The sequence below is a fragment of the Amblyraja radiata genome, chromosome 2, assembly GCF_010909765.2.
Source record: "Amblyraja radiata isolate CabotCenter1 chromosome 2, sAmbRad1.1.pri, whole genome shotgun sequence".
Lineage (NCBI taxonomy): Eukaryota > Metazoa > Chordata > Chondrichthyes > Rajiformes > Rajidae > Amblyraja > Amblyraja radiata.
In genome coordinates this window covers 18,216,795-18,233,375 of record NC_045957.1, presented here as the reverse complement: position 1 = coordinate 18,233,375, position 16,581 = coordinate 18,216,795, and the positions used below count along the sequence as shown (strand labels likewise).

The 16,581-nt window shown below is 41.5% G+C and overlaps 1 protein-coding gene across 6 annotated transcripts in view; it reads left to right on the top strand.

The window, feature by feature from the left end:
* ppp1r9a (protein phosphatase 1 regulatory subunit 9A) overlaps window positions 1-16,581 on the top strand; it is a 124,398-nt gene that overhangs the window by 19,090 nt on the left and 88,727 nt on the right. For all 6 annotated transcript variants that reach the window (XM_033042457.1, XM_033042420.1, XM_033042447.1 and 3 more), the window contains exon 2: window positions 6,942-7,074. In XM_033042457.1, coding sequence (XP_032898348.1) covers window positions 6,942-7,074 — 133 coding nt within the window. The remainder of the gene's footprint in view (window positions 1-6,941; window positions 7,075-16,581) is intronic.

The window sequence follows — 16,581 nt, the reverse complement described above, 5'->3', positions numbered from 1 at the left end:
CACCACTGCTCAAAGTGGAGAATTACAACCTGGCAAAGTACCAAAAATATTATTTCATGAAACATTCAAAGACTACATAAAACAGGAGCACATGAACCTTAAAACCTACATTCCAAACTTCCCTGGCAATGTCTCTGATTTGAAAATTATGTTGTTTTTCTCTTTGCCAGTTCTGATGAATGGTGTTTAATCTGAATTACCCAGCTTCTTCCAGCATTTTCAGATGTTGAAGAATATTTTATATCATGTAGGATACTGGATAAAGTAGATAAGGAGAAACTGTTACCATTGGCAGAAGAGATGGAGCTATAGAGCAAGGTGATTGGCAAAAGAACCAATAGTGACACAGGATTTTTTTCTAAACATTGGTCAGAATATGGAATGTACCAGAGGAAGAAACAGAGATAGATATGACCATGGAATTTAAAAAGACAACTGGATCTTTACTTGGTAGAGGGGTGGGGTAGAAATACAAGGCTATGGGGAGAACGCCGGTTCGTAAAAAATACCTGGATTACCTTTGCATAGAACTGATATGGACTTGATGGCAGTGTTCCCTAGTGGACGCGTTTTGAAAAGTTTTGAAACCAGCGCACAAGGAGAGTTTATGTGCGCACAAAGGATTTTGAAATCCGAAAATCTCCGCTATAAAATTTCTCCGCTATAAATGAAAGCGGAGACATTTTTTTCCCGAATTTCAAAATCCGCGGCCTGATCCGGCTCCGGGGACAGCTGCACCCCCCTCTGGCATTGGGGAAATCCAGTCCGCGGGCACCGCATCAGTTCCAGCGCTTCACCTAGGGGAGGGCAGGGCTGCCCTCCTCAAAAATGGCGGCGCTGCTGGCAGGAACCCAGCGATAAATGGACGGGACTGGACCTTGGAGAGGAGGGAGAGGGAGGTGGGGAGGGAGGGGATGGGGGAAAGAGGGGGGGAGAGGTGGAGGGGAGGGGGGGGACGTTACAGTGTTAAAATAAAGAACTGTTTCATTTGAAAAATGAAAACAGTCAAGAGTCTGTATGTCATAGACACTACAATGTAACCTAAAATGTAGTAATCAATAATTACACAGTATCATACAGTATATAATTTATACTTATTTGTAAAATTCTCATCATATTGACTTTGTTGTACAGGTTACGAAGATCCATTCTGTATCTGGCTTATTGAGTTTTTATTGAAATAAATTTTGATTCACCATGTCAAATTCAAAGGATGCAAAGGGTGTGAAGCGCAAAAGAACTGCAAGCTGGTTTAAAGTGGAATGGCTTAACGAAATAGTAAAAACTGCTACCCCAAAAGCTCATGAGGTCATATATTTGCACAAGAATTCAGTGCGCACACACATTTGTAATAGCATAAAAAATTGCACAATACAAGATTGCGCACACGAACTACTAAACATTAGAGGGAACATTACTTGATGGATAATGGAACTTTCTTAATTTCGTCCATGTTGCTTTCATGCTTTATTTTTTATCCTCAAGATGGGCTTTCCTCTGTTCTAGAGCAAGACATTAAAATCTTAAATTATTTATTATCTTCATGACGGCCGACACCACAACTAGGTTTTTTGAATAAATATTGTTGGACTGTTACACCTATTACAAGAAATCATATTCTTTTAATAGAATGCTCGTGCAACTTGTTTTAAAATTCACATGGTTGATTATGGGACTGGAGCCACAGAGAGGAAAGGATAAAGCTGTGTATAATGTTTAAAACACAGGAGCTAAATCCATTTTAAACTTAAATATTTTAAGTATTGATTAAAGTGCCAGTCTAGATTATATGTTCACTTTCAAGTGGGTAATAAACTCGATGTTCTGATGCGCAAGTGAAGGTATTGCTTAGACTGATACTTGGGAGCACGAGAAATTGAGAGGAAAAGGTTTGCATAAGGCAAAAGTGTGCAACGGTGGAGGGATTAAAATTAAAATATATTGATGATAGTGCCACATGTTATGGGTAGGGCAGAATGGGGATTATTTATAACTCAACTAGAATGGGAGACAAAAGAAGTTGTGAGGCCTTAATTTTGTTTTGAGTGATGGGTTAGATCAATTGAATCTCTGGATAAAAGGGACAGGCGGATTCTTTGAGGTGGGAATGATATGGAAGGCTTGGCATGTTGAGAGGGGGTAGTGTGGAATGCAACACTCAATAGAACATTGTCTTGGCGGGAAGAATGAGCTACTTGTATTTTGACACTGAAAGGTGAGAGAGCAAGATTCAAAAAGATTTTATTTAAGGGGAAAAAGAGTCATCTTATCTGTAAAGTAGTGTACAACTTTGGTCAAGCATGTTGGGCCTGAAAACACAATGTTCCATCGGGTTCCTGTGTTAATGGCTAATTGATTCATGTGGAAATAATGCTTAAATTAGGGTGCTTGAAAATGTGGAAGGTGTTCTGACAATGTTGTGGGATCAATAAGAGAGAGAAAAGTATGTGGATGTCTGCAATTAAATTGAGGTGAAAGCAAGACTAAAGTATACAAAAATGTACTTTAGATGGTCCGGAGTAATCTGATGAAAGCTTTTACTGTGACACTTGAGAGGTTGAGGTACAATGAGTTATGAGAATGGCTGTCTGATAAACAACCTGAATGTTGAGGACTGCAAGGCTGAGGGATGCCAGTAAATGTGGATCCCCTCAGAAGTCTTCCGAAATTCGGCATGTTTCCACTGATTAGTGGACCATAGACGCACCATGGAATACTCTCGACCATTGTTAGTCCACCATCAATGATGTCTTTCGTTACATTCTTCACTGTCGATTTGGAAAATCAGACCACCCAGCAGTGTTTCTTCTTGCACATAGGCAGCAATTGAAGAGTGCTGCTCCAGTGGTGAGGATTGTACAGAGCTCATCACGGAAGGCAGAGAAGCAACTTCACAACTGCTTGACATCAGTAAACTGGGCGATGTTGAAGGATTTAGCAATGGACAGGAACTAATATGGCACAGCCGATACAAACTTTATAACAAAATTTGAGGAAGAATGTGTTCCCATCAAGTCCATCTGAGTGTTTCCTAACCAGAACCTTTGAATTTGGATGTCCATTATCCACTGAAGCCCAGATTTAAGGCATTCAAGCCTGGCAATACCGGGTCATTATAAGAGATCCAGACAAGACCCCAATAAGGCCATCTAGAAAGTGAAAAGACACATTTGGTTTAAACCAGAAGATGAGACAAATATTCAGCAGCTGTGACAAGGGCCTGCATGTCATTACTTCCCTTAAGATCAAACCACATAGTAGTTCAAGTGCCATCATTGCATCATTCATTCCCAGATGAGCACTATGTTTTCTATGCTTGCTTGGAAAGGGAGAACATCAATGTACCTTCTCGGGAGCCCCTTAATTCCCAATAACACTAATCTCCGTCACCGAGGCTAATGTCAGATCTTTCACATTGGTGAACCTTTGTAAAGCCTAGCCCCAATGGTGTAACTAGCAATGTTCTTAAAATCTGCACGGACCAACTGACTGGAGATTTTACGAACTCATCGACCTTTCGCTCCTAAGGTCCAAGGTCCCCATCTGCCTTAAAGAGGACATCCAAATCCGGGTGCCCAAGAAGAGTAAGGTGACATGCTTCAATGATTACCTATTTCCTCGGAAGATTGAGGAGATTCAGTATTTTCAAGGTTTCAAGGTCAGTTTATTGTCACGTACCAATTAAGGTACAGTGAAATTCACGAGTAGTGAGTATTTTGACGCCTACTCTAGGTGTACGGAAGAGAGCATTTGTTGTATCATGGCCTGGTTCAGTAATTTGGAACAGGAATGAAGGAGGGAGCTGGAAGTGGTATTCATTATCTGGTCCATTATGGGTATTGACCTTCCCAGCATCAATGGGATCTACAAGAGAGTCTGCCTTAAAGGCAGCTCATATCATCAAAGACCCACACCATGCTGGCCACGCTCTTGTTTTGCTACTTCTGTGAAGAAGGTACAGGACCCTGAAAACTCTGTGGACTGACTCTGACTCAATGAGAATTGGGGCAGAGTTGATGGGCATGGGAAGCGGTTACATGGAAATAAGTGTCAGAAAAGATTTGTTCCAACAGCCAGCAATGGGCCAGATGGCTCCTTCATGATGTTGTTTGGAAATAAGATCAATAAATGGTTGGACATTTGCGAATGGTAGAATGGTTAATTCACTGATCTGTTATCCTGACATGTCCATTCTGATTTAAATTTGATTTCAAATCCCACTGCAACAACTGAGAAATTTCAATTAATAAAATAATTCCTGATTCCTAAGTAAACACGGGAATGACCACGCAATTAGATTATTACAAACTCATTTGGTTCACTGAAGTCCCGCAGGGAAAATTATCTTTCTTAACTAGTGGGGCTTATATTTGACAGTGGTTCATTGTTACCCCTTGTGAAAGAGACCTTTATAAATCGGTTGTCAAACTTTTCTGCCATAGATGTCCAAATCTAAAGGGGATAAATTAATGAAAGAAAGCTATCATTTGTTTGACAAACCATTCATTTTTGAGAACATTTGCATTGATTGAATCTTGAACATGTTAATGATTTTCTGGGCCATAAGTTGTCTATCATTGGCAATATCTTGTGCAAACTTTTCTCATTGACAAGCATTGATAACATTAATCAGAATCGATATGTGTGCTTTGGTGTTCATGTTTTTTGTGCTTTGGCGGGGGGGGGGGGGGGGGAAGGTTAGGGAAACGGATTAAAAGTTCTACACAACTTAAAATGTTGCTTCCTCTATCATCCATTGATACATTTAATTACTGCCAGCATTTTATTTTTTATGGGGAAGAGATAGTGGTCATGTGATAGAGAATTGACCAGTTTAAAAATTACAATATGCAAAGAGAAGTGAAGCTAACATTTTAAGAAAAATTGGGGTCATGCTAAGGATAGCATTCAATTATTTTTTTATTTGAGTAATTTGAGATAGGAAGCACATTAGAAATTAGCCTGGAGCCCTCAAGGACATGCTTCACTAGAAATATAGGGCAGGAGACTATGCAGCCTATGGAGTTATACTGGCTCATTGTACAGCTATCAAATAGCTCATTCCTTGGTCTTTCTCCCTTGCCTTTGAATTATTCTATCTCGGCTGCCTTTCCAATTATCTTTTGAACTTTGTAAATTTTCTACTGAGTAGCCATTTCCCTTGCATCCCCCATGTAATTGTGGTCCAAGTTTTAAGCGTGATGTCAGGTCTTTGAATTTTTGGCTGGAACAATCATGATCTTTTAGCGCCTCTATCAAATCTCGGTGCAACATTTGCAAGGGGAACAGTCCTGCCTCTCTGTTATAACTCTACAACATCAGTCCACAACCATTCTAGTAAACCATTTCACATAGTTTTGAAGCTTTTATTGTAAAGTGCAGTTATCAGAATTGGACCAAGTGTTTCAGTTCTCGCCAAACCAGTCTTTTAAATTGGCTCTTTGCTTTTGTACTTTGCCTCTTAATCAATCTCAATACTTTGACTACCACCTCAAAGTACTTTTCCAGACGTACCTGTAGCTCGTGCAATTATTCTTTGAAGATCATCCATTATTCTGTTAAGCTTCCGATGTAGCTTAAGTTATGACAGCCTTTGTATTTCAGCTAACTATGGGGTTTGAAGGTCATCTTGGCATTGAGCATATCAGGTCTGCATACCATCAATTTGAGCAGGAGTTAGGGTATTAAGTAAAGATATGCTCAAAAACTAGAGTGATGTTTTTTTGATGGAAAATAAAACTGTGTTCTGCAGGAATTTCTGGCTCATTGCAATGTTTAAAATAGTGAATGCCTGATAACAGATGAAGACTGAGCATAAACTAGGCTATCCTAGAAATTCCAGCACACTCGAACAGTTGTGATCAACTAGTGGCATGGCAGACCCCAGAGTTCTGACATAATTCCTGTAAATCTTTGCACTCTATCCAACTAGGTTTCCTAACTACTTGCTGTATCTGAATGCTTACTTTCACTGCAAGGTTGTGCAAGGTCACACAAGTCTTGTGGCACCTTCCTGGTTTCCAATCTATGGCCATTGTTGATAATCTGTCTTTCAAAGGATTATAGAAAATCAACATGGATAACCTCACATTTTACCCAACTTGTCTAAATCACTTTGGGAACCTCTTGGTATAGTTCTTGGAGTTCACATCTCTAACTTTGTCGCTTGCCATTTGGAGATGTAATATTTAGATCTATTGTGTTTAAGTAGCTAAATGGAGGCCTGGCATTGATCTCTTGCACACAACTTGTCACTGCCAGTCACAGAGGACAAATCAAGAACTGCAGATGCTGGTTTAAACTAAAGATAGACACAAAGTGCTGGAGTAACTCAGCAGATCAGCCAGCATCTCTGGAGGAAAATGATAGGTGATGTTTCGGGTTAGGGCTCTTATTCAGACTAAAGGCTAGTCAGAAGAAGGGTCCCAACCTGAAATGTCACCTATCCTTTTTCTCTAAAGATGATGTCTGACCAGCTGAGTTCCTCCAGCGCGTTGGGCAGCATTTGTTCTGATGCGGGGTCACGACCCGAATGTCAACAATTCCTTTTCGCAGATGCTGCTTAGTTCCTCTTTGTTTTGATTTGCTCTAGACAGAATATGCAGTCTCTTGTGTCTAATCACTGAATTGCTCTTAAATTGAGTTGATATGGACTCAATTGACCAAATGTCATCTTGTTCTATAACCATTATTTCCATCATGAATTTTGCATTTGTACATGAAATTCTCTGTACTGCCTTGTTAGTGTTTTCTTACTTAAAAAAAAAAGTTAAACCATTATGACATATCAATATGTGATTTGTACACGTTATGGTTCTATTGGTTTTGCAACTTTTGAACAGATGTGCTTACAAAAAATTAAGCGATCCCTATTATAGATGAATTGCTTTTGTTTAATCATTCATTTTCTAAGTGAACAAGGGCAATTATTATTTTTACAGGTATTCCATACTTACTCTAATGAAGACTATGATAGGAGAAACGATGACGTCGATCCAGTTGCAGCATCTGCTGAATATGAATTGGAAAAGCGTGTAGAAAGGCTGGATCTTTTCCCAGTGGAACTTGAGAAAGGTAGGAGTAAGAGCCATGGTTTATTTGAAAATTTCTTGACCTGAGCTGCACTTTGAAGGGGAGTTCAGATTTAGATAACAAAGGACCTGCAGGTGAGCTGGTATCTGTCAGGTAACATTTGTACCATAAAATGTTCAAGAAGGAACTGCAGATGCTGGAAAATCGAAGGTAGACAAAAGTGCTGGAGAAACTCAGCGGGTGCGGCAGCATCTGTGGAGCGAAGGAAATAGGCAACGTTTCGGGCCGAACCCCTTCTTCGGACTGATGCAGGGTAGGTGTGGGGGGGGGGGGGGGTGCAGGAAGAAGAAAGGAAGAGGAGGAGCCAGAGGGCTAAGGGAGAGCTGGGAAGGGGAGGAGAAAGCAAGGGCTACCGGAAATTGGAGAAGTCAATGTTCAAGCCGCTGGGGTGCAGACTGCCCAAGCAGAATATGAGGTGCTGCTCCTCCAATTTCCGGTGGTGCTCACTCTAGCCATGGAGGAGGCCCAGGACAGAAAGGTTGGATTCGGAATGTGAGGGGGAGTTGAAGTGCTGAGCCACAGGGAGATCAGGTTGGTTAACGCGGACCGAGCGGAGGTGTTCGGCGAAACGATCGCCAAGCCTACGCTTGGTCTCACCGATGTAGATCAGCTGACATATAGAGCAGCGGATGCAATAGATGAGGTTGGAGGAGGTGCAGGTGAACCTCTGTCGCACCTGGAACGACTGCTTGGGTCCTTGAATGGAATCGAGGGGGGACGTAAAGCGACAAGTGTAGCATTTCCTGCGGTTGTACCATAAACGTGACAGACAATGATCATGTAAGTAAATCGAACCACCTGCATTTGACATTCAAACTGACCAGCCACACTTACACATTATTGTAAAAAGAGTATGCCAGGTACTTGGTATCCCACAGTGAGGAACTCATCTTCTGAAGATTTTCCAATCGCTCTCTCATTTTGAAAAAGCACATCCTATCCATGAAGATGGATCATCTCCCTTTCCCAATTATTTCCACTCAACAACTGTCCAACTATGATGCACGGGTTTGGAGTATGGAATATTCTTTGCTTTCCTGAATGAGTGGAGCACCAAAAACAGATAAGTGCAACACCATTAACCAGATCAAAGCTACCTTCTTGAAGTCGTCTCATTCAACATCTTGAACATTCGTCCTCCCACCGCCATCGTATTGCACAACTGTACTTTGTAAATTCCACGTGAAAAGCCTTTGGCTTTCTCTAAGCTACTATATTTCTCTAGGTGATTAGTTCCCTTAGCTCCAACTGAGTGCCTTTGAGTCCTTGAAACACTGTCTTTCTGTGCTGTGGGTTCATGACATATCTGATCCAGTACTCTATGAACAATCCATCTGCAGATCTAGTAGTATCATAAAATACTGTTTGACTGTGCTATTCTTGTCTTTAGTTTCTTTCCAATAGCTCTCTCATTTTGAAAAAGCACACCCTATCCATGAAGATGGATCACTTCTCTATCCATTTATTTGTACGAAACAATGATCCAACTAATAGCATTTTCTTGGGTCTTATCCAGAGAAGAGTTCAAATCCCTTTCCAGTTGTTGGGGGGGATTTAATTCTGTTAATTGATCTAATTTTTAATACGATCAGTATTTATGAATGTGAAACTGCCAGATGTTAGAAACATCTGTATAACAGATATCTGTTATAAAATAAATTTATAATACTCGCAGAGTCGATCAGCATGGAAATAGACCTAAGATAAACACAAAGTACTGGAGTAACTCAGCAGATCAGGCAGCATCTCTAGAGAAAATGGATAGGTGAATTTTCAGGTTGGAATTCTTCTTCAGACTGAAGGCAATCCCTTTTCTCCAGAGATTCTGCCAGAACTGCTGTTACTCCAGCATTTTGTGTCTATCTTTGGTATAAACCAGCATCTGCAGTGCTTTGCTTCTACATGGAAACCGGCCTTTTGACCCATCTCATTTCATGCTGACCAAAAAGCCCGTCTAAGCTAGTCCCATTTGACTGAATTTGACCCATATTCTTCTCAATCTTTGATATCCATGTACTTGTTCAAATGTTATCAGACTGAAGAAGGGAACCAATCCAAAATGTCACCTGTCCATTCCCTCCACCGATTTTATACAACACTAGACTAAGTGTCACACAGGAGGCTTGGTCCCCCAACGCAATATTCCACCACTCACCCATAGCCCCCAACTGCACAGGCACAGCTCATTTCCCCTCATCCGTAGCACTGTCTCCCCCTCCTCTTCTTTCCCCTCTCCCCCTCCCCTCCCCCAATCCCTCCCTCGCCTCTCTCTCCTTTCCCCTACCCTCAGTCACTCCCTCCCTCCCTCCATTACTCCTCTCTCCTCCCTACCCCCTTCCTATTTCTCTATCCCCCACCTCCACACTCCTCACCTCCCCCAATCCCCCCCATCTGCCCTCCTCTCCCTCTATTCCCCACTCCCTGCCTCCCATCCTCCTCTACTCCTCCCCTCCTCTACTCCCCCCACTCCTCTACTCCCCCCCTCCTCTACTCCTCCCCTCCTCTACTACCCCCCTCCTCTACTACCCCACTCCTCTACTCACCCTCCCCCCCACTCCCCCTCCTCTACTCGCCCCCCCCCCTCTACTCGCCCCCCCCTCTACTCGCCCTCCCTCCTCTGCTCGCCCCCCCCCCTCTGCTCGCCCCCCCCTCCTCTGCTCGCCCCGCCCCTCCTCTACTCTCCCCCCTCCTCTAGTCCCCCCCCTCCTCTCCCTCTATTCCCCCACTCTCCCTCCTCCCCTCCTCCCTCTTTGGGACTCGCAGCGGGTGCTGGACACTCTCCTCCGCCGGGATCAGACTCTCCGCTTTTCGTTTGGCGACATCTCCGACTCCGCGCCAGGCCGCTTCCGATCCCTCCGAAAATTGTGCCCTGTTGGAGACCTCCGCCAGCCATCCCAGCTCCAGTAAAGACACGATGGCGCAGGAAGGGGCGGTCCGTCCCGGGGAGTGACAGAAGAGACCAATTCGCGTGGCGCTGACTGGCAGGAGAGGAGATCGGTCTGCGCTAACTTTTAAACCTCGCTAACTTTTACAATATACTACCGATCGGAACGAAACGTGCTGCGTTCGCAGCACAGGAGAACGGTGAGTGAGCTGATGGAAAATCGTAGCTCTATCGTGTACCGTTTTTGCGCAAATAGAAAAACCGCGCAAACCGGAAGAGCACAAGATCAGAGTTTTAGTTATGTATAGATAGATGTACTTGTTCTTTTAATCTTAACCTTGGTTATTGAATTGGTTTTTAACAAAAAAAATTTAAGTTAATGCTGGGATTTCACTAGCTACCAACGGCAGACAAATGGTGAAATCAGAATAGTCCACTCAGCTAAAAATGGGGAAGAGATGATAAAAGGGAATGGAAGGTTAACTGCACTGAAGCTGGTAAGTCAAGAAGATGAAGATACAATGAACTAAAAAATGTACATTGTCAGCGAATATAATATGTGAATTTTCTTCAATGCTATGAGTGGAATCAAAATTTCAAAATCAAGAAATAGAAGATGTGAAAAGATAAGCATGTATTTCAACACTGAGCACTTCTGAAGAAGGCTATTTTAAGTTTTTTAGTTTAGTTTATTGTCACGTGTACTGAGGTACAGTGAAAAACTTTTTTTGTTGCAACTGAATCATCCTACCACAACTATCGAGCAGTCCTGATCTACTACCTAGCTCATTGGTGACCCTCGGACTATCATTGATCGGGCTTTACCATGCATGAAACGTTATTTCCTATCATGTATCTATACTGTGTCTTTTTCACACATAGAGTTGTGAGTGTGGAATTCTCTGCCTCAGAGGGCGGTGGAGGCTGGTTCTCTGGATGCTTTCAAGAGAGAGTTAGATAAAGCTCTTATGGTTAGCGGAGTTAAGGGATATGGAGACAAGGCAGGAATGGTGTCATGATTGTGGATGATCAGCCATGATCACATTGAATGGCGGTGCTGGCTCGAAGGGCCGAATGGTCTACTACTGCACCTATTGTCTATTGTTTATTGTAAATGGCCCGATTGTAATCATGTATTATCCTTTTGCTGACTGGTTAGCACGCAACAATAGCTTTTCATTGTACCTTGGTACATGTGACAACAAACTGAACTGAAATAATTACAAGTTACACTTGTAATTGATCATATTCACTTTCTCTATCTGGCTATGTAAGCAGCAGAATATTTAATGTAGTTTTCCTTGATTATGTTGTTTTGTTTTTAGTAGGTTTAAACATGATGTATGGGACAAGTTGTTTTTTTAACACAAGCTGGTGGATGCCTGGAACATGGTGCCAGGGTGATGGTAGAGGCAGTAACAATAGTGGTGTTTGAGGCTTTGGATAGTCACTTGGATATGCAGAGAATGAAGGGATTTGGATTATGTGCCACTTGGCTGTCCCACTTGGGCGACCTAACCCGTGAGTTCTGGCAAGTTTTCCCTTGACTCATACTCGCAGCATGGTCGACACGAGGTCCTAGGAAGTCTTTGTAACTCTCCTTCATGCGCGAGAGTAGTCCCCGTGTACCCGAGGTCTCAGCTAGGCCGCGCCGTATTTTTCAACATGTTGAAAAATGCCCGCGAGTAAAAAAAGGTCACCATGGAAAAAATCGATACTTTTTTTACTCGTAGGTTTAGTCGGCATGTTAGTCGTAGGTAATAGTAAGATTAAACGAGAACTTACCAGTTTGAAGTTTGATCTTTATTTTATGAGGAGTTACGATGAGGGATTACGTGAAGAAGGCCCGTTCAGCCGCACGTGCGTCAATCTTCAAAGCAGCGGTGTGAAATCACAGATAATAATAGTGACTGAAGTATGATAGTAAGATGAAAGAAGACTAGAACTACCAGATGATCTTAATGAGGGCTGGGAGCGGAGGGCACGTAATCCCTCAACGTAACTCCTCATAAAATAAAGATCAAACTTCAAACTGGTAAGTTCTCGTTTAATCTTACTATTTTACTTCGGAGTCACGTGAGTGACTACGTGAAGATTTCAAAGCTCGGTGATTTCATGCCGTGAGAAACAAGTCTACACAACCACAACTGCCTCATTGACAAATGAGGGAAAACATTCATAATGCATACAGTCATGACATAGATTTAAATATGCTGATGCTGTTAAATAAGCAATAACAATAATCACATCTCTCATCCGGATGGAACCTATAACAGAACATAATATAAATTGAGAAATACCCCTGGTCTGGCAGCGGGTTATTATAACATGTTTGAAATTTTTGTTCGTTTGACCACGCTACAGCCGTTAGGATGTGGTCCAGCGGTACGTAATTAACCCTTGCTGCTGCTGTTATAGCAGCCCTGGTGGAGTGAGACCCGGATCAGTATCTACTCCTGCATAACTCAACTCAGTTTTAACACCTGGCAAGATCTGAGCAGATAGGTTCTTATAACGTCTTTTGTAACTAACAATCGTAGTTAGCTCAGAGCCTCAAAGGCTCCTTGACGTATTGTTGTATATGTGTGTCCCCACATAACGAAAGGTCCCTGTGTATGTCTTGAACTATCTTGAGACCTGACACCCCTACTGCTCTGCTTAAATTAATTATAGCATAAAATATTATGCATATATTCGCAGATATAACCATCCTCTCCTGTCACAATAATGTAGTGAGTGACCTGTTGCGCTAACCAGCGCCAGGAGGATAACTACCTAATGAGGTCCGATCAAAGCTAAGAATGTAGCTAAGAACCCCCTGGTGAAATAGTGTTAACACAATGTCAATCTCCCATACTGCATTGTACTTGTCCTGGGAAACTTGTGTAACAGATATCCTTTACTTAACTCGATATCCGAGGTGAACCCAACAACTTGGACCTTGTTAGCTGCAGTAAGTCTGATGGAAAGCACCTTGGCACAGTTAATGACCCTATAACTCAATATTGTCAAAGACCATTTAAATGAACTGCAATAGCTCAGAATCTGTACCATTTTAAATGTAACATGAGCATTAAACAAACACTTCCCATCTCCTGAAGCAGCAAAGTACCGCTTTTTGGTACCATTCCAGCACTGTGAATACATACAAAATAGGCGTGACAACCCAAGCCGTAAACAGTCTATTGAGAAACTGTGGAACATATATTGATTTTATCATGCAACGGCTGACCTCCCAAGCCACAGCCTTAACCAGCAAGTTACTTTTAAAATAACCATATAAGATTGCATTATTATTATTCCCGACAAATCGGGAATCAAACTGCATAGGCCAATTCCACAGCTGGAACCTAAAGCTGCTCTTGATGACTTTATTTCAAGACCCAACTCATAAAGCAATTTGGAGGAAGACATAAAAGACCATTCCTCATGCTTGTAGCGAGAATTTATCTTTCGCCAATGTTATGCCACACATTTTTGCAACCTTTGAATTAGCATGAAAACAATATATCCATATTCGGTGTTGCATTGAATCAGAATTTCATAAATACTGTGTGGTCCAACACCCATTCTGTGTTGTCATTGATCTGTATTTAATGATACTCCAGTGGCAAAAGAGATTATGTACCTTTTACCGGATCTTTTACCTGATTGCACCCTCGTGCTTATCATATGCCACATCATAGTGTATCAACATGAAGTTGAGCATGCACCTATGCATATTCACTCAATCACTCTTTAACCCATAAAATGCACTTAGGGTCTATAGATAGTTGATACCAATACTGAAGAGTTAATAACTCATTGCAAATCTCCTGCACCTCCAACTAGAGATGACATTCGCATGTTCCCACCTTAAGCCATAGCATCTTTCTGCAATATAATGACATATTTATTGATCAACTACTGGAGCAATGCTGAATACTGTTTGTCCATCATAGTGACTTTATTAGCTTCAGCTGGTAATAGCAAATTTGTATTATCAATGACCTTCATGACCCTTATAGTTTGCCATTAAGCATGCTGTCAGTTCTCCCACTTGCACAGCTGCATCACATCTCTTACATTGCCAGTTAGTCTAATGAATAGAAACTGCTTTATAACAACAAGGCTGTTCCAGGTTTCTATTGACTCCAATCTGTTGCCCAGGGCGGAGTCACAGGCCAACCATCCATTTGATAACAACCTAATTTACTGGATGTAGTGGATGACTGAGTGGATTTTAGCCAAATACAGCGTCAAAATATAATCCAGACAATACATCACATGTTTTCCATGTACAATGATCATCAGAGATATTTGAAGGCATTGCTATGATGAGGCAATTTAACAGTATGATAACAATAAATCATTCAAAGGACTACTCAGAGTTCAAAAACACTTGTGATGTATTGTCTGGATTATATTTTGACGCTGTATTTGGCTAAAATCCACTCAGTCATCCACTACATCCAGTAAATTAGGTTGTTATCAAATGGATGGTTGGCTTGTGACTCCGCCCTGGGCAACAGATTGGAGTCAATAGAAACCTGGAACAGCCTTGTTGTTATAAAGCAGTTTCTATTCATTAGACTAACTGGCAATGTAAGAGATGTGATGCAGCTGTGCAAGTGGGAGAACTGACAGCATGCTTAATGGCAAACTATAAGGGTCATGAAGGTCATTGATAATACAAATTTGCTATTACCAGCTGAAGCTAATAAAGTCACTATGATGGACAAACAGTATTCAGCATTGCTCCAGTAGTTGATCAATAAATATGTCATTATATTGCAGAAAGATGCTATGGCTTAAGGTGGGAACATGCGAATGTCATCTCTAGTTGGAGGTGCAGGAGATTTGCAATGAGTTATTAACTCTTCAGTATTGGTATCAACTATCTATAGACCCTAAGTGCATTTTATGGGTTAAAGAGTGATTGAGTGAATATGCATAGGTGCATGCTCAACTTCATGTTGATACACTATGATGTGGCATATGATAAGCACGAGGGTGCAATCAGGTAAAAGATCTGGTAAAAGGTACATTATCTCTTTTGCCACTGGAGTATCATTAAATACAGATCAATGACAACACAGAATGGGTGTTGGACCACACAGTATTTATGAAATTCTGATTTAATGCAACACCGAATATGGATATATTGTTTTCATGCTAATTCAAAGGTTGCAAAAATGTGTGGCATAACAGTGGCGAAAGATAAATTCTCGCTACATGAGGAATGGTCTTTTATGTCTTCCTCCAAATTGCTTTATGAGTTGGGTCTTGAAATAAAGTCATCAAGAGCAGCTTTAGGTTCCAGCTGTGGAATTGGCCTATGCAGTTAGATTCCCGATTTGTCGGGAATAATAATAATGCAATCTTATATGGTTATTTTAAAAGTAACTTGCTGGTTAAGGCTGTGGCTTGGGAGGTCAGCCGTTGCATGATAAAATCAATATATGTTCCACAGTTTCTCAATAGACTGTTTACGGCTTGGGTTGTCACGCCTATTTTGTATGTATTCACAGTGCTGGAATGGTACCAAAAAGCGGTACTTTGCTGCTTCAGGAGATGGGAAGTGTTTGTTTAATGCTCATGTTACATTTAAAATGGTACAGATTCTGAGCTATTGCAGTTCATTTAAATGGTCTTTGACAATATTGAGTTATAGGGTCATTAACTGTGCCAAGGTGCTTTCCATCAGACTTACTGCAGCTAACAAGGTCCAAGTTGTTGGGTTCACCTCGGATATCGAGTTAAGTAAAGGATATCTGTTACACAAGTTTCCCAGGACAAGTACAATGCAGTATGGGAGATTGACATTGTGTTAACACTATTTCACCAGGGGGTTCTTAGCTACATTCTTAGCTTTGATCGGACCTCATTAGGTAGTTATCCTCCTGGCGCTGGTTAGCGCAACAGGTCACTCACTACATTATTGTGACAGGAGAGGATGGTTATATCTGCGAATATATGCATAATATTTTATGCTATAATTAATTTAAGCAGAGCAATGGGGGTGTCGGGTCTCAAGATAGTTCAAGACATACACAGGGACCTTTCGTTATATGGGGACACACATATACAACAATACGTCAAGGAGCCTTTGAGACTCTGAGCTAACTACGATTGTTAGTTACAAAAGACGTTATAAGAACCTACCTGCTCAGATCTTGCCAGGTGTTAAAACTGAGTTGAGTTATGCAGGAGTAGATACTGATCCGGTTCTCACTCCACCAGGGCTGCTATAACAGCAGCAGCAAGGGTTAATTACGTTCCGCTGGACCACATCCTAACGGCTGTAGCGTGGTCAAACGAACAAAAATTTCAAACATGTTATAATAACCCGTTGCCAGACCAGGGGTATTTCTCAATTTATATTATGTTCTGTTATAGGTTCCATCCGGATGAGAGATGTGATTATTGTTATTGCTTATTTAACAGCATCAGCATATTTAAATCTATGTCATGACTGTATGCATTATGAATGTTTTCCCTCATTTGTCAATGAGGCAGTTGTGGTTGTGTAGACTTGTTTCTCACGGCATGAAATCACCGAGCTTTGAAATCTTCACGTAGTCACTCACGTGACTCCGAAGTAAAATAGTAAGATTAAACGAGAA